Source organism: Euprymna scolopes, chromosome 30 (assembly GCF_053919585.1).
Source record: "Euprymna scolopes isolate OS-2025 chromosome 30, ASM5391958v1, whole genome shotgun sequence".
Classification (NCBI taxonomy): domain Eukaryota; kingdom Metazoa; phylum Mollusca; class Cephalopoda; order Sepiida; family Sepiolidae; genus Euprymna; species Euprymna scolopes.
In genome coordinates this window covers 101744681-101766650 of record NC_136511.1, presented here as the reverse complement: position 1 = coordinate 101766650, position 21970 = coordinate 101744681, and the positions used below count along the sequence as shown (strand labels likewise).

Sequence of the window (21970 nt, the reverse complement as noted above, 5' to 3'; positions counted from 1 at the left end):
ACATGAAGAATGAAAAGGAGAAACAACATGAAGAATGAAAAGGAGAAACAACATGAAGAATGAAAAGGAGAAACAACATGAAGAATGAAAAGGAGAAACAACATGAAGAATGAAAAGGAGAAACAACATGAAGAATGAAAAGGAGAAACAACATGAAGAATGAAAAGGAGAAACAACATGAAGAATGAAAAGGAGAAACAACATGAAGAATGAAAAGGAGAAACAAATGAAGAATGAAAAGGAGAAACAAATAAAGAATGAAAAGGAGAAACAAATGAAGAATGAAAAGGAGAAACAACATGAAGAATGAAAAGGAGAAACAACATGAAGAATGAAAAGGAGAAACAACATGAAGAATGAAAAGGAGAAACAACATGAAGAATGAAAAGGAGAAACAACATGAAGAATGAAAAGGAGAAACAACATGAAGAATGAAAAGGAGAAACAACATGAAGAATGAAAAGGAGAAACAAATGAAGAATGAAAAGGAGAAACAAATGAAGAATGAAAAGGAGAAACAACATGAAGAATGAAAAGGAGAAACAACATGAAGAATGAAAAGGAGAAACAACATGAAGAATTAAAAGGAGAAACAAATGAAGAATGAAAAGGAGAAACAAATGAAGAATGAAAAGGAGAAACAAATGAAGAATGAAAAGGAGAAACAACATGAAGAATGAAAAGGAGAAACAACATGAAGAATGAAAAGGAGAAACAAATGAAGAATGAAAAGGAGAAACAACATGAAGAATGAAAAGGAGAAACAACATGAAGAATGAAAAGGAGAAACAACATGAAGAATGAAAAGGAGAAACAACATGAAGAATGAAAAGGAGAAACAAATGAAGAATGAAAAGGAGAAACAACATGAAGAATGAAAAGGAGAAACAAATGAAGAATGAAAAGGAGAAACAACATAAAGAATGAAAAGGAGAAACAACATAAAGAATGAAAAGGAGAAACAACATGAAGAATGAAAAGGAGAAACAACATGAAGAATGAAAAGGAGAAACAACATGAAGAATGAAAAGGAGAAACAACATGAAGAATGAAAAGGAGAAACAACATGAAGAATGAAAAGGAGAAACAACATGAAGAATGAAAAGGAGAAACAACATGAAGAATGAAAAGGAGAAACAACATGAAGAATGAAAAGGAGAAACAACATGAAGAATGAAAAGGAGAAACAACATGAAGAATGAAAAGGAGAAACAACATGAAGAATGAAAAGGAGAAACAACATGAAGAATGAAAAGGAGAAACAACATGAAGAATGAAAAGGAGAAACAACATGAAGAATGAAAAGGAGAAACAACATGAAGAATGAAAAGGAGAAACAACATGAAGAATGAAAAGGAGAAACAACATGAAGAATGAAAAGGAGAAACAACATGAAGAATGAAAAGGAGAAACAACATGAAGAATGAAAAGGAGAAACAACATGAAGAATGAAAAGGAGAAACAACATGAAGAATGAAAAGGAGAAACAACATGAAGAATGAAAAGGAGAAACAACATGAAGAATGAAAAGGAGAAACAACATGAAGAATGAAAAGGAGATACAACATGAAGAATGAAAAGGAGAAACAACATGAAGAATGAAAAGGAGAAACAACATGAAGAATGAAAAGGAGAAACAACATGAAGAATGAAAAGGAGAAACAACATGAAGAATGAAAAGGAGAAACAACATGAAGAATGAAAAGGAGAAACAAATGAAGAATGAAAAGGAGAAACAAATGAAGAATGAAAAGGAGAAACAAATGAAGAATGAAAAGGAGAAACAACATGAAGAATGAAAAGGAGAAACAACATGAAGAATGAAAAGGAGAAACAACATGAAGAATGAAAAGGAGAAACAACATGAAGAATGAAAAGGAGAAACAACATGAAGAATGAAAAGGAGAAACAACATGAAGAATGAAAAGGAGAAACAACATGAAGAATGAAAAGGAGAAACAACATGAAGAATGAAAAGGAGAAACAACATGAAGAATGAAAAGGAGAAACAAATGAAGAATGAAAAGGAGAAACAAATGAAGAATGAAAAGGAGAAACAAATGAAGAATGAAAAGGAGAAACAAATGAAGAATGAAAAGGAGAAACAAATGAAGAATGAAAAGGAGAAACAACATGAAGAATGAAAAGGAGAAAACAACATGAAGAATGAAAAGGAGAAACAACATGAAGAATGAAAAGGAGAAACAACATGAAGAATGAAAAGGAGAAACAACATGAAGAATGAAAAGGAGAAACAACATGAAGAATGAAAAGGAGAAACAACATGAAGAATGAAAAGGAGAAACAAAATGAAGAATGAAAAGGAGAAACAAATGAAGAATGAAAAGGAGAAACAAATGAAGAATGAAAAGGAGAAACAAATGAAGAATGAAAAGGAGAAACAACATGAAGAATGAAAAGGAGAAACAACATGAAGAATGAAAAGGAGAAACAACATGAAGAATGAAAAGGAGAAACAACATGAAGAATGAAAAGGAGAAACAACATGAAGAATGAAAAGGAGAAACAACATGAAGAATGAAAAGGAGAAACAAACATGAAGAATGAAAAGGAGAAACAACATGAAGAATGAAAAGGAGAAACAAATGAAGAATGAAAAGGAGAAACAACATGAAGAATGAAAAGGAGAAACAACATGAAGAATGAAAAGGAGAAACAACATGAAGAATGAAAAGGAGAAACAACATGAAGAATGAAAAGGAGAAACAACATGAAGAATGAAAAGGAGAAACAACATGAAGAATGAAAAGGAGAAACAACATGAAGAATGAAAAGGAGAAACAACATGAAGAATGAAAAGGAGAAACAACATGAAGAATGAAAAGGAGAAACAACATGAAGAATGAAAAGGAGAAACAACATGAAGAATGAAAAGGAGAAACAACATGAAGAATGAAAAGGAGAAACAACATGAAGAATGAAAAGGAGAAACAACATGAAGAATGAAAAGGAGAAACAACATGAAGAATGAAAAGGAGAAACAACATGAAGAATGAAAAGGAGAAACAACATGAAGAATGAAAAGGAGAAACAACATGAAGAATGAAAAGGAGAAACAACATGAAGAATGAAAAGGAGAAACAACATGAAGAATGAAAAGGAGAAACAACATGAAGAATGAAAAGGAGAAACAACATGAAGAATGAAAAGGAGAAACAACATGAAGAATGAAAAGGAGAAACAACATGAAGAATGAAAAGGAGAAACAACATGAAGAATGAAAAGGAGAAACAACATGAAGAATGAAAAGGAGAAACAACATGAAGAATGAAAAGGAGAAACAACATGAAGAATGAAAAGGAGAAACAACATGAAGAATGAAAAGGAGAAACAACATGAAGAATGAAAAGGAGAAACAACATGAAGAATGAAAAGGAGAAACAACATGAAGAATGAAAAGGAGAAACAACATGAAGAATGAAAAGGAGAAACAACATGAAGAATGAAAAGGAGAAACAACATGAAGAATGAAAAGGAGAAACAACATGAAGAATGAAAAGGAGAAACAACATGAAGAATGAAAAGGAGAAACAACATGAAGAATGAAAAGGAGAAACAACATGAAGAATGAAAAGGAGAAACAACATGAAGAATGAAAAGGAGAAACAACATGAAGAATGAAAAGGAGAAACAACATGAAGAATGAAAAGGAGAAACAACATGAAGAATGAAAAGGAGAAACAACATGAAGAATGAAAAGGAGAAACAACATGAAGAATGAAAAGGAGAAACAAATGAAGAATGAAAAGGAGAAACAAATGAAGAATGAAAAGGAGAAACAAATGAAGAATGAAAAGGAGAAACAACATGAAGAATGAAAAGGAGAAACAACATGAAGAATGAAAAGGAGAAACAAATGAAGAATGAAAAGGAGAAACAAATGAAGAATGAAAAGGAGAAACAAATGAAAGAATGAAAAGGAGAAACAACATGAAGAATGAAAAGGAGAAACAACATGAAGAATGAAAAGGAGAAACAACATGAAGAATGAAAAGGAGAAACAACATGAAGAATGAAAAGGAGAAACAAATGAAGAAATGAAAAGGAGAAACAAATGAAGAATGAAAAGGAGAAACAAATGAAGAATGAAAAGGAGAAACAAATGAAGAATGAAAAGGAGAAACAAATGAAGAATGAAAAGGAGAAACAAATGAAGAATGAAAAGGAGAAACAACATGAAGAATGAAAAGGAGAAACAACATGAAGAATGAAAAGGAGAAACAACATGAAGAATGAAAAGGAGAAACAACATGAAGAATGAAAAGGAGAAACAACATGAAGAAATGAAAAGGAGAAACAACATGAAGAATGAAAAGGAGAAACAACATGAAGAATGAAAAGGAGAAACAACATGAAGAATGAAAAGGAGAAACAACATGAAGAAATGAAAAGGAGGAAACAACATGAAGAATGAAAAGGAGAAACAACATGAAGAATGAAAAGGAGAAACAACATGAAGAATGAAAAGGAGAAACAACATGAAGAATGAAAAGGAGAAACAACATGAAGAATGAAAAGGAGAAACAACATGAAGAATGAAAAGGAGAAACAACATGAAGAATGAAAAGGAGAAACAACATGAAGAATGAAAAGGAGAAACAACATGAAGAATGAAAAAGGAGAAACAACATGAAGAATGAAAAGGAGAAACAACATGAAGAATGAAAAGGAGAAACAACATGAAGAATGAAAAGGAGAAACAACATGAAGAATGAAAAGGAGAAACAACATGAAGAATGAAAAGGAGAAACAACATGAAGAATGAAAAGGAGAAACAACATGAAGAATGAAAAGGAGAAACAACATGAAGAATGAAAAGGAGAAACAACATGAAGAATGAAAAGGAGAAACAACATGAAGAATGAAAAGGAGAAACAACATGAAGAATGAAAAGGAGAAACAACATGAAGAATGAAAAGGAGAAACAACATGAAGAATGAAAAGGAGAAACAACATGAAGAATGAAAAGGAGAAACAACATGAAGAATGAAAAGGAGAAACAACATGAAGAATGAAAAGGAGAAAACAACATGAAGAATGAAAAGGAGAAACAACATGAAGAATGAAAAGGAGAAACAACATGAAGAATGAAAAGGAGAAACAACATGAAGAATGAAAAGGAGAAACAACATGAAGAATGAAAAGGAGAAACAAATGAAGAATGAAAAGGAGAAAACAAATGAAGAATGAAAAGGAGAAACAAATGAAGAATGAAAAGGAGAAACAAATGAAGAATGAAAAGGAGAAACAACATGAAGAATGAAAAGGAGAAACAACATGAAGAATGAAAAGGAGAAACAACATGAAGAATGAAAAGGAGAAACAACATGAAGAATGAAAAGGAGAAACAACATGAAGAATGAAAAGGAGAAACAACATGAAGAATGAAAAGGAGAAACAACATGAAGAATGAAAAGGAGAAACAACATGAAGAATGAAAAGGAGAAACAAATGAAGAATGAAAAGGAGAAACAAATGAAGAATGAAAAGGAGAAACAAATGAAGAATGAAAAGGAGAAACAAATGAAGAATGAAAAGGAGAAACAAATGAAGAATGAAAAGGAGAAACAACATGAAGAATGAAAAGGAGAAACAACATGAAGAATGAAAAGGAGAAACAACATGAAGAATGAAAAGGAGAAACAACATGAAGAATGAAAAGGAGAAACAACATGAAGAATGAAAAGGAGAAACAACATGAAGAATGAAAAGGAGAAACAACATGAAGAATGAAAAGGAGAAACAAATGAAGAATGAAAAGGAGAAACAACATGAAGAATGAAAAGGAGAAACAACATGAAGAATGAAAAGGAGAAACAAAATGAAGAATGAAAAGGAGAAACAACATGAAGAATGAAAAGGAGAAAAAACATGAAGAATGAAAAGGAGAAACAACATGAAGAATGAAAAGGAGAAACAACATGAAGAATGAAAAGGAGAAAACAACATGAAGAATGAAAAGGAGAAACAACATGAAGAATGAAAAGGAGAAACAACATGAAGAATGAAAAGGAGAAACAACATGAAGAATGAAAAGGAGAAACAACATGAAGAATGAAAAGGAGAAACAACATGAAGAATGAAAAGGAGAAACAACATGAAGAATGAAAAAGGAGAAACAACATGAAGAATGAAAAGGAGAAACAACATGAAGAATGAAAAGGAGAAACAAACATGAAGAATGAAAAGGAGAAACAACATGAAGAATGAAAAGGAGAAACAACATGAAGAATGAAAAGGAGAAACAACATGAAGAATGAAAAGGAGAAACAACATGAAGAATGAAAAGGAGAAACAACATGAAGAATGAAAAGGAGAAACAACATGAAGAATGAAAAGGAGAAACAACATGAAGAATGAAAAGGAGAAACAACATGAAGAATGAAAAGGAGAAACAACATGAAGAATGAAAAGGAGAAACAACATGAAGAATGAAAAGGAGAAACAACATGAAGAATGAAAAGGAGAAACAACATGAAGAATGAAAAGGAGAAACAACATGAAGAATGAAAAGGAGAAACAACATGAAGAATGAAAAGGAGAAACAACATGAAGAATGAAAAGGAGAAACAACATGAAGAATGAAAAGGAGAAACAACATGAAGAATGAAAAGGAGAAAACAACATGAAGAATGAAAAGGAGAAACAACATGAAGAATGAAAAGGAGAAACAACATGAAGAATGAAAAGGAGAAACAACATGAAGAATGAAAAGGAGAAACAACATGAAGAATGAAAAGGAGAAACAACATGAAGAATGAAAAGGAGAAACAACATGAAGAATGAAAAGGAGAAACAACATGAAGAATGAAAGGAGAAACAACTGAAGAATGAAAAGGAGAAACAAATGAAGAATGAAAAGGAGAAACAACATGAAGAATGAAAAGGAGAAACAACATGAAGAATGAAAAGGAGAAACAACATGAAGAATGAAAAGGAGAAACAACATGAAGAATGAAAAGGAGAAACAACATGAAGAATGAAAAGGAGAAACAAATGAAGAATGAAAAGGAGAAACAAATGAAGAATGAAAAGGAGAAACAAATGAAGAATGAAAAGGAGAAACAACATGAAGAATGAAAAGGAGAAACAACATGAAGAATGAAAAGGAGAAACAACATGAAGAATGAAAAGGAGAAACAACATGAAGAATGAAAAGGAGAAACAACATGAAGAATGAAAAGGAGAAACAACATGAAGAATGAAAAGGAGAAACAAATGAAGAATGAAAAGGAGAAACAACATGAAGAATGAAAAGGAGAAACAACATGAAGAATGAAAAGGAGAAACAAATGAAGAATGAAAAGGAGAAACAAATGAAGAATGAAAAGGAGAAACAAATGAAGAATGAAAAGGAGAAACAAATGAAGAATGAAAAGGAGAAACAAATGAAGAATGAAAAGGAGAAACAAATGAAGAATGAAAAGGAGAAACAAATGAAGAATGAAAAGGAGAAACAAATGAAGAATGAAAAGGAGAAACAACATGAAGAATGAAAAGGAGAAACAACATGAAGAATGAAAAGGAGAAACAACATGAAGAATGAAAAGGAGAAACAACATGAAGAATGAAAAGGAGAAACAACATGAAGAATGAAAAGGAGAAACAACATGAAGAATGAAAAGGAGAAACAAATGAAGAATGAAAAGGAGAAACAAATGAAGAATGAAAAGGAGAAACAACATGAAGAATGAAAAGGAGAAACAACATGAAGAATGAAAAGGAGAAACAAATGAAGAATGAAAAGGAGAAACAAATAAAGAATGAAAAGGAGAAACAAATAAAGAATGAAAAGGAGAAACAAATGAAGAATGAAAAGGAGAAACAAATGAAGAATGAAAAGGAGAAACAAATGAAGAATGAAAAGGAGAAACAAATGAAGAATGAAAAGGAGAAACAACATGAAAGAAAAACGAGAGATAATAAGAATGGAGGAGGAGGACGAGGATAAGAAAAAAGAAGAAAATGAAGAAAAGAAAAAAAATGCAGAAAGGAGGAGAATCACTAAGAGGTACCTGGCATTGCCCAGAGTCATATAAAAAGAAGTTTTGATTGAAAACATCTGGTATTAGGATATTAAAAACTTTTTGATGCCCACATATCACTTTTATTCTGGGTAAAGCAGAGTAGATTTTCTTGTATAAAATATGAGAAAACAAAAGGGAAAGGATAAACCCAGGAAGGGAAAAACAGGCGAGAGAGGTAACAGATCAGAAAGAAAGGGGGGAAAAAAAGACGAGAAAGGGGGGAAAATGAACAAAAAGACGAGAAAGGGGGGAAAATAAACAAAAAGACGAGAAAGGGGGGAAAATAAACAAAAAGACGAGAAAGGGGGGAAAATAAACAAAAAGACGAGAAAGGGGGGAAAATAAACAAAAAGACGAGAAAGGGGGGAAAATAAACAAAAAGACGAGAAAGGGGGGAAAATAAACAAAAAGACGAGAAAGGGGGGAAAATAAACAAAAAGACGAGAAAGGGGGGAAAATAAACAAAAAGACGAGAAAGGGGGGAAAATAAACAAAAAGACGAGAAAGGGGGGAAAATAAACAAAAAGACGAGAAAGGGGGGAAAATAAACAAAAAGACGAGAAAGGGGGGAAAATAAACAAAAAGACGAGAAAGGGGGGAAAATAAACAAAAAGCCGAGAAAGGGGGGAAAATAAACAAAAAGCCGAGAAAGGGGGGAAAATAAACAAAAAGCCGAGAAAGGGGGGAAAATAAACAAAAAGCCGAGAAAGGGGGGAAAATAAACAAAAAGCCGAGAAAGGGGGGAAAATAAACAAAAAGCCGAGAAAGGGGGGAAAATAAACAAAAAGCCGAGAAAGGGGGGAAAATAAACAAAAAGCCGAGAAAGGGGGGAAAATAAACAAAAAGCCGAGAAAGGGGGGAAAATAAACAAAAAGCCGAGAAAGGGGGGAAAATAAACAAAAAGCCGAGAAAGGGGGGAAAATAAACAAAAAGCCGAGAAAGGGGGGAAAATAAACAAAAAGCCGAGAAAGGGGGGAAAATAAACAAAAAGCCGAGAAAGGGGGGAAAATAAACAAAAAGCCGAGAAAGGGGGGAAAATAAACAAAAAGCCGAGAAAGGGGGGAAAATAAACAAAAAGCCGAGAAAGGGGCGAAAATAAACAAAAAGCCGAGAAAGGGGCGAAAATAAACAAAAAGCCGAGAAAGGGGCGAAAATAAACAAAAAGCCGAGAAAGGGGCGAAAATAAACAAAAAGCCGAGAAAGGGGCGAAAATAAACAAAAAGCCGAGAAAGGGGCGAAAATAAACAAAAAGCCGAGAAAGGGGCGAAAATAAACAAAAAGCCGAGAAAGGGGCGAAAATAAACAAAAAGCCGAGAAAGGGGGGAAAATAAACAAAAAGCCGAGAAAGGGGGGAAAATAAACAAAAAGCCGAGAAAGGGGGGAAAATAAACAAAAAGACGAGAAAGGGGGGAAAATAAACAAAAAGCCGAGAAAGGGGCGAAAATAAACAAAAAGCCGAGAAAGGGGCGAAAATAAACAAAAAGCCGAGAAAGGGGCGAAAATAAACAAAAAGCCGAGAAAGGGGCGAAAATAAACAAAAAGCCGAGAAAGGGGCGAAAATAAACAAAAAGCCGAGAAAGGGGCGAAAATAAACAAAAAGCCGAGAAAGGGGCGAAAATAAACAAAAAGCCGAGAAAGGGGCGAAAATAAACAAAAAGACGAGAAAGGGGGGAAAATAAACAAAAAGACGAGAAAGGGGGGAAAATAAACAAAAAGACGAGAAAGGGGGGAAAATAAACAAAAAGACGAGAAAGGGGGGAAAATAAACAAAAAGACGAGAAAGGGGGGAAAATAAACAAAAAGACGAGAAAGGGGGGAAAATAAACAAAAAGACGAGAAAGGGGGGAAAATAAACAAAAAGACGAGAAAGGGGGGAAAATAAACAAAAAGACGAGAAAGGGGGGAAAATAAACAAAAAGACGAGAAAGGGGGGAAAATAAACAAAAAGACGAGAAAGGGGGGAAAATAAACAAAAAGACGAGAAAGGGGGGAAAATAAACAAAAAGACGAGAAAGGGGGGAAAATAAACAAAAAGACGAGAAAGGGGGGAAAATAAACAAAAAGACGAGAAAGGGGGGAAAATAAACAAAAAGACGAGAAAGGGGGGAAAATAAACAAAAAGACGAGAAAGGGGGGAAAATAAACAAAAAGACGAGAAAGGGGGGAAAATAAACAAAAAGACGAGAAAGGGGGGAAAATAAACAAAAAGACGAGAAAGGGGGGAAAATAAACAAAAAGACGAGAAAGGGGGGAAAATAAACAAAAAGACGAGAAAGGGGGGAAAATAAACAAAAAGACGAGAAAGGGGGGAAAATAAACAAAAAGACGAGAAAGGGGGGAAAATAAACAAAAAGACGAGAAAGGGGGGAAAATAAACAAAAAGACGAGAAAGGGGGGAAAATAAACAAAAAGACGAGAAAGGGGGAAAATAAACAAAAAGACGAGAAAGGGGGGAAAATAAACAAAAAGACGAGAAAGGGGGGAAAATAAACAAAAAGACGAGAAAGGGGGGAAAATAAACAAAAAGACGAGAAAGGGGGAAAATAAACAAAAAGACGAGAAAGGGGGAAAATAAACAAAAAGACGAGAAAGGGGGAAAATAAACAAAAAGACGAGAAAGGGGGAAAATAAACAAAAAGACGAGAAAGGGGGAAAATAAACAAAAAGACGAGAAAGGGGGAAAATAAACAAAAAGACGAGAAAGGGGGAAAATAAACAAAAAGACGAGAAAGGGGGAAAATAAACAAAAAGACGAGAAAGGGGGAAAATAAACAAAAAGACGAGAAAGGGGGAAAATAAACAAAAAGACGAGAAAGGGGGAAAATAAACAAAAAGACGAGAAAGGGGGAAAATAAACAAAAAGACGAGAAAGGGGGAAAATAAACAAAAAGACGAGAAAGGGGGAAAATAAACAAAAAGACGAGAAAGGGGGAAAATAAACAAAAAGACGAGAAAGGGGGAAAATAAACAAAAAGACGAGAAAGGGGGAAAATAAACAAAAAGACGAGAAAGGGGGAAAATAAACAAAAAGACGAGAAAGGGGGAAAATAAACAAAAAGACGAGAAAGGGGGAAAATAAACAAAAAGACGAGAAAGGGGGAAAATAAACAAAAAGACGAGAAAGGGGGAAAATAAACAAAAAGACGAGAAAGGGGGAAAATAAACAAAAAGACGAGAAAGGAAAAAAACAAAAAGACGAGAAAGGAAAAAAACAAAAAGACGAGAAAGGAAAAAAACAAAAAGACGAGAAAGGAAAAAAACAAAAAGACGAGAAAGGAAAAAAACAAAAAGACGAGAAAGGAAAAAACAAAAAGACGAGAAAGGAAAAGAAAGGAAAAAAACAAACTAAAAGGGGGAAAGAAATCCAGATGAGGAGGAAAAAAAAATAAGACAGGGAAAAAACAGGTAAGAAGGAAAAAAAAAAAACCAGACGAGAAAGGAAAAAAAAAACCAGACGAGAAAAGAAAAAAAAAAAACCAGACGAGAAAGGAAAAAAAAAAAAAAAACCAGACGAGAAAGGAAAAAAAAAAAAAAACCAGACGAGAAAGGAAAAAAAAAAAAAAAACCAGACGAGAAAGGAAAAAAAAAAAAAAACCAGACGAGAAAGGAAAAAAAAAAAAAAAACCAGACGAGAAAGGAAAAAAAAAAAAAAAACCAGACGAGAAAGGAAAAAAAAAAAAAAAACCAGACGAGAAAAGAAAAAAAAAAAAAAAACCAGACGAGAAAGGAAAAAAAAAAAAAAAACCAGACGAGAAAGGAAAAAAAAAAAAAAACCAGACGAGAAAGGAAAAAAAAAAAAAAAACCAGACGAGAAAGGAAAAAAAAAAACCAGACGAGAAAGGAAAAAAAAAAACCAGACGAGAAAGGAAAAAAAAAAAAACAGCCGAGAAAGGAAAAAAAAAAAAACAGCCGAGAAAGGAAAAAAAAAAAAACAGACAAGAAAGGAAAAAAAAAAAAAACCAGACGAGAAAGGAAAAAAAAAAAAAAACCAAACGAGAAAGGAAAAAAAAAAAAAAAACCAGACGAGAAAGGAAAAAAAAAAAAAAAACCAGACGAGAAAGGAAAAAAAAAAAAAAAACCAGACGAGAAAGGAAAAAAAAAAAAAAAACCAGACGAGAAAGGAAAAAAAAAAAAAAACCAGACGAGAAAGGAAAAAAAAAAAAAAAACCAGACGAGAAAGGAAAAAAAAAAACCAGACGAGAAAGGGAAAAAAAAAAAACCAGACGAGAAAGGAAAAAACAAAAAACAGACGAGAAAGTAAAAAAAAAACAGACGAGAAAGTAAAAAAAAAACAGACGAGAAAGTAAAAAAAAAAACAGACGAGAAAGTAAAAAAAAAACAGACGAGAAAGTAAAAAAAAAAAAAAACAGACGAGAAAGTAAAAAAAAAAAAAAAAAGACGAGAAAGTAAAAAAAAAAAAAAAAAAGACGAGAAAGTAAAAAAAAAAAAACAGACGAGAAAGTAAAAAAAAAACAGACGAGAAAGTAAAAAAAAAAAACAGACGAGAAAGTAAAAAAAAAAAACAGACGAGAAAGTAAAAAAAAAAAACAGACGAGAAAGTAAAAAAAAAAAACAGACGAGAAAGGAAGAAAAAAACAGATGAGAAAGGAAGAAAAAAGCAGATGAGAAAGGAAGAAAAAGCAGATGAGAAAGGAAGAAAAAGCAGATGAGAAAGGAAGAAAAAGCAGATGAGAAAGGAAGAAAAAGCAGATGAGAAAGGGGGGGGGAAACACAGAGAAGGGGGAAAAAAAGAGGAAAAGGAAAAAAAAAAAAACAGTCGAGAAGGGGAAAAAACAGAGAAGGGGGAAAAAACAGAAAAATATTTCCTTATTTTTTTTATTATTATATATATGAAGATAAAGGCTCCCCTGCTTCCTTCATAAAAATTAGATACATGATTATTGAAGTGAGCTGAGCACATGTACATTTCCCTCTATTATACAGATATTTGCAAAAATGTGACCTGCAATGAAGTGTGATACACAAGTTATATATGAAAGAGTGTAGTTGTAATTATGTAATTTTGAAAAAATATCTAGGTTATAAATTCTCAGAATTCATGGCCTAAATAGGTTTTGTTTTTCCTCTTTTTTTAAAAATACTCTGAATAATAAAAGATGCATGAATTTGACAGAATTGATACTAATCATGTTTGGTTTAACGTCTGGCATATATATATATATATATATATATATATATATATAATAAATTGTGTGTATACGTCAGCATTTTTTTTATTTAAGCAAAATTATTAAAAATAACAGAATTCTTCTGCTTATTACACCTACTTTTTTTTATTTAATAATTTGTTTTTTCTAATAATCTATTTTGTGTTAAAATTTTTTTTTTTTAAATAGTTAATGTATGTTCCATATATATCACAAATGTTTGATTTTTTGCCGAATCATCAGGTGAAGAAAGCAAATGAAGAAAAGGTTGCGGAAAAGATAATTTCAAAAGATGAGAAAGGAAAAAAACCAACAGATCATAGATATGCGCAGTTAAATAAAACAAACAAAAAAAAAAAGAATAGTTTTCCAGTTTCACTTAAAACTGTCTTAATTTGGAATGACAAAGTATTAAAACCTCAAAGCAAATTTTGTTTAAATTTTAAAAGAATTTTATTAATTAATCTACATAATATTTTACTTATTCGTTCCTTAGTCTGTAAGTTGTGCTTCAAAAGAGGCTAAACTTGCCAAATTTGGCTTTAAAAAGACCAATCTGGCAACCTGGAAGAATATGAGAGTGACCTCCCTTTGGTGTAGCCTTGTTTTTGAATATCATTAAAAAATACACCCGCGGGACCTGTGGAAATTCCACAGAGGACTCATATGTAATAAATTGATGTTGGCATTCTGTAGATATTCAGTGTAAATGGAGATGCTCTGATATTATTGTAGCTTTTTTGTTAAAACTGCAAAAGTATTTATCTAAGCTAGTATGAACGCCTGGCAAACCAAAACTTTGGAAGAATTCTTGATAAAATTATTTATAAAACAAATAGATGACTTAAGTGTCATCAACTATAATCGAAACCGAAACTAAAATTTATGAAGAATTCTGGGTAAAATTATTTATGACAAGAAATTCAAGTACATAACAATTAAATGACCCAGACTTAAGCGTGACACAGAAAATAACACACACGCTATCACATTAACATATAGATGATAATTGTTTGAGAAATGAATTTGTAGTAATTCTGACAGGCAGCAGTTCTTCACCGAAGAAAGAAGTCAGTAAAATAAAAAGTGAACATTTGAAAGAAATAGGGCTAAAAAAAATCATAGTCTGCGAAGGAGTGCTGGACTGAGGGAGTAAATTAAAAATTGTCTCTTATGTGATTTTATTATTTGTATTAAACTATATGGCATGATATTACTTTATGAGTGTTTATTAGTACATACAGGGTGACAAAAAACAAAACAAAAGCTAAATGGAGGCCATCTAGAACATATGCTGTAGAACGGAGAAAAAAAGGCCAAAGACCCTAGTGTTTTGAGGTGATTTTTTAAATATAATAAACTAGTTATGACCAAAGTTTCATTTCATTCAGACAAAACACTAAGAAACAGGGTCTAATTAGAGTTGGGGCCCGTTTTTTTTGGTCACCCTGTATTAATCTATCTTATTTTAGTCAGTTCTAGATTTAAAATACAATGGACACTATTTTCTGAGAAATCTTAATAAACTCGGTTAAATATATTGGTATTATTACAAAATAAAGTACAAGAAAGAATTCCCAACCGTTATGTTCTCCTTCTCGCAATTATTGTTATCAAACCCCAGTGCACATCTGTAAGAACTTACTTCTGCCAAAGACACAGCCTCTCTCTGACATGCAGGCTTTTTATTTGAAAAACCAACTGCATCTCATTTGCATATTTCCCCCAACTCTCATTACCTCATGTGACCAACAGTCCATAAATAGTAGGAGCGTCCATTTTTTTTTCTTTATCCCTTTCCTTAAACGGACAGCATATTGTACAAGGTGAGGTTTATACTACTTTTTAAACAATAAACTCATATTTGCTTTGTGTTATTTGTTTTTCCTATCCAAAAAAAGAAATTTTTTGCACTATCCAGAAAAATATTGGTTTTATCAAAACATATTTGTTGATTAAATATATTTCATATTCCTTGGAATTTTCACAGGTCCTTTAACATAAAAATAGTTATCTACTTAATAAATTACTGTTTGCAAAGAGAAAGTCAGGCCATTATGCTATTTGCCATCCTCTCTATTAAGGCCAACTGGTTTCAGCATTGATGGGAAGTCAGTGATGTATAAAGTCCTGACAGTATCATTGAGAGCGCTGTGTTTCTTGAATTTGCTACCATTCCTACATTTTGAGTTTTATTTTTAGTAAAACTTGAAATTTTGGTTGTTGTTCAGAATTCAACCTAATTAAAAAAACAAAAATACAGAAAAATCTTTATGATGTACATACCTGTTATGGGATAAAAATGTCATATTCCAAAACTCATGTAAATTAATCAAGTAGTTTATATATATATATTAGCAGGGATGCCCAGCGTAACCTAGCCATAAAATATGCTTTGCTTAAATATTTTAATTTATGCAGATTTCCTTTGCATTATTATAGAGTCAATTTTTTTTATAGATTCTTACATATAAAGTTGTGATTTCAAAACTAAAAGAAAAAACATATCCATATGACTTGGGTGCATCAGCTTGAATCAAAAATGAAACCAAAACTTAAAATATATATATATATATATATATATATATATATATATATATATATAAATTTCTTTTAAGTTAACGAAAAAAAATACATTAAGAAATTTATGTGCGGGTTTTGAACCTACAGACCATGTCATTAAAAAAAAAAAAAAAAAAAAAAAAAAAAAAAAAAAAAAAAAACACACACACACACACACACACACACACACTATCGACTTACCCACAGTAGAATTTTCACGGCCCCCGTTGTTCTATTATTTTTGCTAAGCGATGACATGGAAAAAATGGCTTTACCAATGATGGATAAATTAAAATAACAGTTTTGATTATAAGTAATTATCGAGGGTATTCTGAGACAAAACTTGAGATCACTTATCCACTAAAGTTTTGTAAATTTTGAAGAAAATCTGTTTAGCCATTTTGGAGTCTATAAGGAACAAACTCACACAAACAAAGTTGCATTTATATAATTGTAGATATATATATCTACACACACACACACACACACACACACACACACACACACACACACACACACACACACACAGTGTGAGCCAAACGTAGGTTGACAGCCTTGTCTTATCACAGTTGTATATTATACATGGCCTCAACATTTATTTAGAGATCATGTATGCATACAACTATATGTAATAAGACACAGCCGTCCACCTACTTTTGGCTCACCCTGAATATATAGAAATTATTTTTTTTTTTTAATGGTTTCAGCGATTTTAATAGTAAATTGTATTCATTACAAGGCTGATTTTGATCTTGGTAGTTTGAGTTATCTTTCTTTATGTAAAAACAACATGGCAAATCACTACTTAATCAATTTATGATTTGTGGAATACAGCATTTGTTTATAAATACGTATATCATAAAATTTTTTTGTGTTTTTGTTTTTTAAATTAGGTTGAATACTGGATAAGTACCAAAATCCTTTCTAAATAATAAAGTAAATATGTATTATTATTCATCGGACTACTGTTCTCATCTTGAGTGTGATTTTCACAATTTTTTGGTTGATATAACCTCTGATCTTCTTCAGGTGTATCTTGTCGAACTCAGGAATATTTCTGTCGAACTCAGGAATTTGGACGAAATTTCGAGCGGAACCCTTCACAGGGGTAGCGTGCTCTTGTTCCGTCAGTCATGACTGGATAGAGATCCTAAGTAATTCGCAAATGTATATTTTAGTCACCCACACTGAGAATTGAACCTTCAACCTTCAGGAGAATATCACTCTTACAATTGATTTTTCCCAGTACTCTAACCACTGCACCATGGGTCCTTGCAAAAATCAATTGTAAAAGTTTTACTTCCATTGAATTTAAAAACTATAAAAATTTAAATAAAGAATTGAGAACATAAATAAATGAAATAGATACAAATTAACAGTGAAACTAAGAATTGCATCATCGTCCAACCTTTATGTAAGTAAATAAAAGCCTCACTTACCACAATTCCACTTTTACTGAATGCATACGGCAAGGAAAGATAGTTTGTACCAATGAATGCCTTAAGAACGTTGGCAAAATCAGCCAGGAGAAAAATCCATTTTGATTGGCTAAAACGAAAAATAAGCACATTAAAAGAAGAAAAAAAAATCATTTTTTTTAAAAAGGAAAAAGGAAAATTTAAAAAAATTAAACAAATTTTTTTAGAGAAAAACAAATCTATGTTGCCTTAGAGTGCTCTATAGAAATTAATCAGAGTTAGGATTAGATCCATGAGTGCAAAATGTGGAAGTTGGCTATATCGTGAGATAAGAGTTCTTTATTCGATCGTGTCTAAGTTCAGGTGGAATAGATGAGAAGGTTGCAAATTATCGGCGTAAGCTCTAGTATTTTCACTAATACCACTACCATTCGAGTCTGAACTTGACAAAATAAATACCTGCCCTCATTGTGGAGCCCACTTCCAAATTAGTCTAAATTTGAAGCCAGGGATTTAACTTACAAAATATACCTGCGATTTATTTCTGTAGGGAACTCAAGGTGTAACAATTTTTTTTTTTAAAGTGTTACAGATAGATTTGTAGTCTCAAAACCTCTGGGAAAACACTGAAAACATATTAGCAAAAAAATAAAAATAAAACAAAACAAACATCTTTTTTGTCCAGTATTTGTAACGATTTTATATATATATATATATATATATAGGTTTAATAAGGCATGTTGAAAAATGCTTTAACAAGAGTTAAACACATTATTTGGAAAGGAAACACAAACAGAAGTGAAAGTCCTTAATCTACAGAGTTTCGAAGAAATACTTTCCTTCTTGTCAGAGGGGAGGAGTTAGCAAAATGCATAAAAATTTTGCCTGTAAAGTATTTAAAGAAACTAAGTAAGAAGAGGATCATGCGTGAAAATGACACGTAGAATAATGAAACAGATGGAATGGGGTAAAAGGAAAAATTGGTTTCTTGTGAGAGTGTGTTCGCATTTTATATATATGTGTGTATGTATGTGTGTGCGAGCTAGGAAACTTGACGTTGCCTGGGATTGAATGATGTTCCAAAATTCCAATACTTTTATTGCCATCAAAATCAGTAAAATCAATTGATTGCATGCTCTAGTCAGGGACCCATCAGTATGCATCAAGAAGAAGCTTCGCATACCTCCCCGTATTAATACATTGCAGTTTACATTGCACAGTGGAGAACATACTGCTGATTTTATAAAATTATTTTTTATATAATAGCTTAAATTAAAGCTTAAAATGCAAATGTCAAGTATCATGGTTCAACTGTGCTCTAAATGGAAACATTCATTTCGAACACGCCTGTCTTATTAAATAACCTACTGTTGATTTTATACATCAAGCTCTTCTGCTTCTGCAGTGATAAAACTTCTCAAATGCACTTGCGATGTTAGGTTGTATAAAGACGTTAACTTTGGCCAAAATCGAACTGTTCCTTCTTTAATCTGATTTTTTTTATTATCGATTTTTGATACTTATTGGAAGGATTTCGATACAAAACCTATCTAAGAACACTACTCGACACATTTGTGTGAAAAAAAAAAAAAAAATATATAGAAACAGCCCAGCCATTTTGAAGTTCAGATGTAATGAACTCACAGACACACACAAAGTGCCTTTTATATATAAGTAGAGATAGAGATTACATTACTCAGAGCCAAGATTGTCATCGCATTTTATTCCACTTGGCGTTGTTCGGGTGCAATAAATATGAGATTAGAGCATTACATTTAAAAGGGATAGCTCCAATACATGAATTACATTATTATTTTTCAGCACATTAAAAAGAAAAAAATGGACGATAAAGTAAAAGAAAAGGCTGGAGAGAATGGAAAATGGGGGAGAGGGGAAGAGAGAAAGATAAAGGATAGTTGGAGAGAGAAAGAGAGGACGATATAGAAGTTTTAATATAAAGATGTTACACGCATTTAACTTCTGTTTTATATGGCCCCGGGCAACATTGAGTAACCCTACCAGTCTATTATATAACGGGCAGTTATCTGTGTGCATATGTGCACATACCATGTTCAGCTAAAAGTAAACAAAAAAACTATTAAACCAACACCTACAAAGTTGGTATACTCTTGATTGGCATTGCCTTGGATGAATAATATTTAAAATTAAAGGGAAATTATTCTTTCTTTGAAGATCAATTGGGTCTCGTTTCATGAGAGGAGTGGGGGGACGGATGGTTTTTCAGTCATTTTCAAAGCTAATTTGGAAGGACAATGCCAACTCATTCCTCTAGGATTCTATGTAAAGGAGAGCTGTGGGTGTGTGTATGCCCAAACAAAGAAATGGGTTGGTCAGAAGAGATCTAGGGGCTTAGAAGATGGAGGTTAAAACAGGAGATGGGAAGAGAGAAATTATGTTTTAATCAAAATATTTTACACTTTTTCTCCTGGCGATACCAGGTAGCCCTGCTAGCATATGTTTGATACCAGATGTTAGAATCCTGTCAGACTTCTAATGATAAGTTATGCCATGAAGCTGCAATAAAGCCATAAATACATTTTATCATGATTTATTATCTATGATTTCTATCTACCAACACTTACATATGCATATCATGATATATAGTGTCTTTGGCTTATCTATTTGTTTATGACATTTGTTTAGAAGTTTTAAAAATATGATTTAATACTGTTATCTACAATCTGGTGATCGTCAAATAATCAATCTTTTTTGTTTGTTTGTGATAAATGACCAAATCCAATTTCAGATGAAGCTGTCAACAGCTCGAAAAATTCTGAGACGTCCATTTAATTATTTTTTTTTTCTATAGAAATCACGCCAGACAAGGCATGAAACCACTTGATGTAAGGCGTTATAAAAAAAACAAAAATAAACATACTACTAATTCAAAGTAAAAAATCAGCTACCAATAAGTGTTAAATGGATAGATTCGGACACCAAAAACAGCAATTCTTCCCCTCCTTCATCAAAAATATTCATTCAACGTGAAAACTAAAGGAAAAAATAAGGGAAACAAAAGTTACCCGGCTGCCAAAAGTAAACACAAGGTCCATTTTCTATTTTTTTTTTTAATTTATCATGATTTCTGTTGTGACAAGGACAAATGTGTCAACAAATCACATTCCATATAAGTAATTTGTTTGCAAAGAGAAACACTGCCTGGTCATCAAGCCATTTGTCATGCTCTCTGTAGATGTACCACACCATTTTTTCTTAGATCGAATAAACTCAAATCCAGCATTATTGAAAAGAGCATAAAAAACAAAGAAATAATATCTTTTAGTTTTTTAAATCGGCTCATTAGAACTGGAGTTATAACCATTGAAAGTATCGAAAAATGTGTGGTTCACTGGACATTTTTACCTTAAATCAATCCTATTCAAATGCATAACAAGCTTGTGACTGAAAATGGTAGGAAATTTGCACAATTTACAGACTAACCCATCTTTAAAAAGTTGTATCTTCAGATTTTTTAAGATATTATGATGAAATTTTGAACATATAATACCATGAAGGTTCAGTTGACGTTATTTATGACCATCTCACTTGGTCACTTACGGACTAATTAGCATATTTCAGTTTCATTTTAACAGTTTTAAGTAGAAACATCATAAAAACAGTTAAGAAAAATAGTAAGTAAAGCTTTATCATGATAGGAAGTATTATTCTGATGGACATTATCATTTGTCAGTATCACATCATGAAAAATCTAAGATGGCGACCAGGAAATCCAAGATGGCCACAATGACACGATTCAAAGAAATTATTAACAAAATATGGCTTGTAGCATATCAAATTAAAGGAAATTTTGTACACATCAGAATAATGTTTTCAAATATATTAAACTAATTAACATAATTAAGTTTCATTTTAACGACTTTAAGTAGAAGCATCATAAAAAAACCTTTAAAAAATGGGAGGTAAGGCTTTATCATCATGAGAAATATTATTCTGATGGACATTATCATTTGTGATGATTACACTGTGAAAAATCCAAAATGGCCACCACGACATGATTCAAAAGTTACATAAATATATTCTTTGAAGTGACCTATTTTTTTTTTTTTTAATAATATAAGCAAAAAGAAAAGAAAAAAATATTTGGTATTAGTTTCAAGCAAATTGTTTGGTGCTTGTCTTGAATTCTCCATATATAAATAAAACAAAAATAAAGAAAAATCTGATGTACGTACATGTGATAAAATGAAAATATCATATATTAAAAATCATGTAAATTGATCAACTAGTTTTATTTTTATAAAGAAAATCATTTTTAAGCAATTAATGAGAATTTACAGGTATTATAAAAATCTAATAGGTTGCATTGAGTTATCTCCCTTTATTTCACAATTATTTTCCAAATAGCAACAAGAGAGTCATTCTTCAGTTATTCTAAAATTTGATTTTCTTATTTAAAAATAAAGCTACTTTATCAATTTATGAGATATATTTTCGTATTGTCACGGGTACGTACATCATACAGATTTTTTAAAAGTTTTTGTTTTAATATAGGGGAATTCTGAACAAGAACAAATTAGTTTTGCTTAAAAATCATTTTTAAGCAATTAATGAGAATTTACAGATATTAAAAGAAAAGAAAAACTAATTTCTAACATTTTTTTTGTCAATAAAAACAATAGTCATCATAGTTACTCTCTTTTGCAAATACAAGTAACATTTGTTTCTTACCCCAAAATTTCACAAATCTTGTTCTTCATACAACTCATACAGTGGTAGAAGCTAAGTGAGCAAC

At 31.8% G+C, this 21970-nt stretch overlaps 1 protein-coding gene across 2 annotated transcripts in view; it reads right to left on the bottom strand.

Moving 5' to 3' along the window:
• The window catches only part of LOC145254916 (uncharacterized), a 96424-nt gene that overhangs the window by 29711 nt on the left and 44743 nt on the right, over positions 1–21970 (bottom strand). For both annotated transcript variants that reach the window (XM_080113878.1, XM_080113879.1), the window contains exon 2: positions 17218–17326. In XM_080113878.1, coding sequence (XP_079970004.1) covers positions 17218–17326 — 109 coding nt within the window. The remainder of the gene's footprint in view (positions 1–17217; positions 17327–21970) is intronic.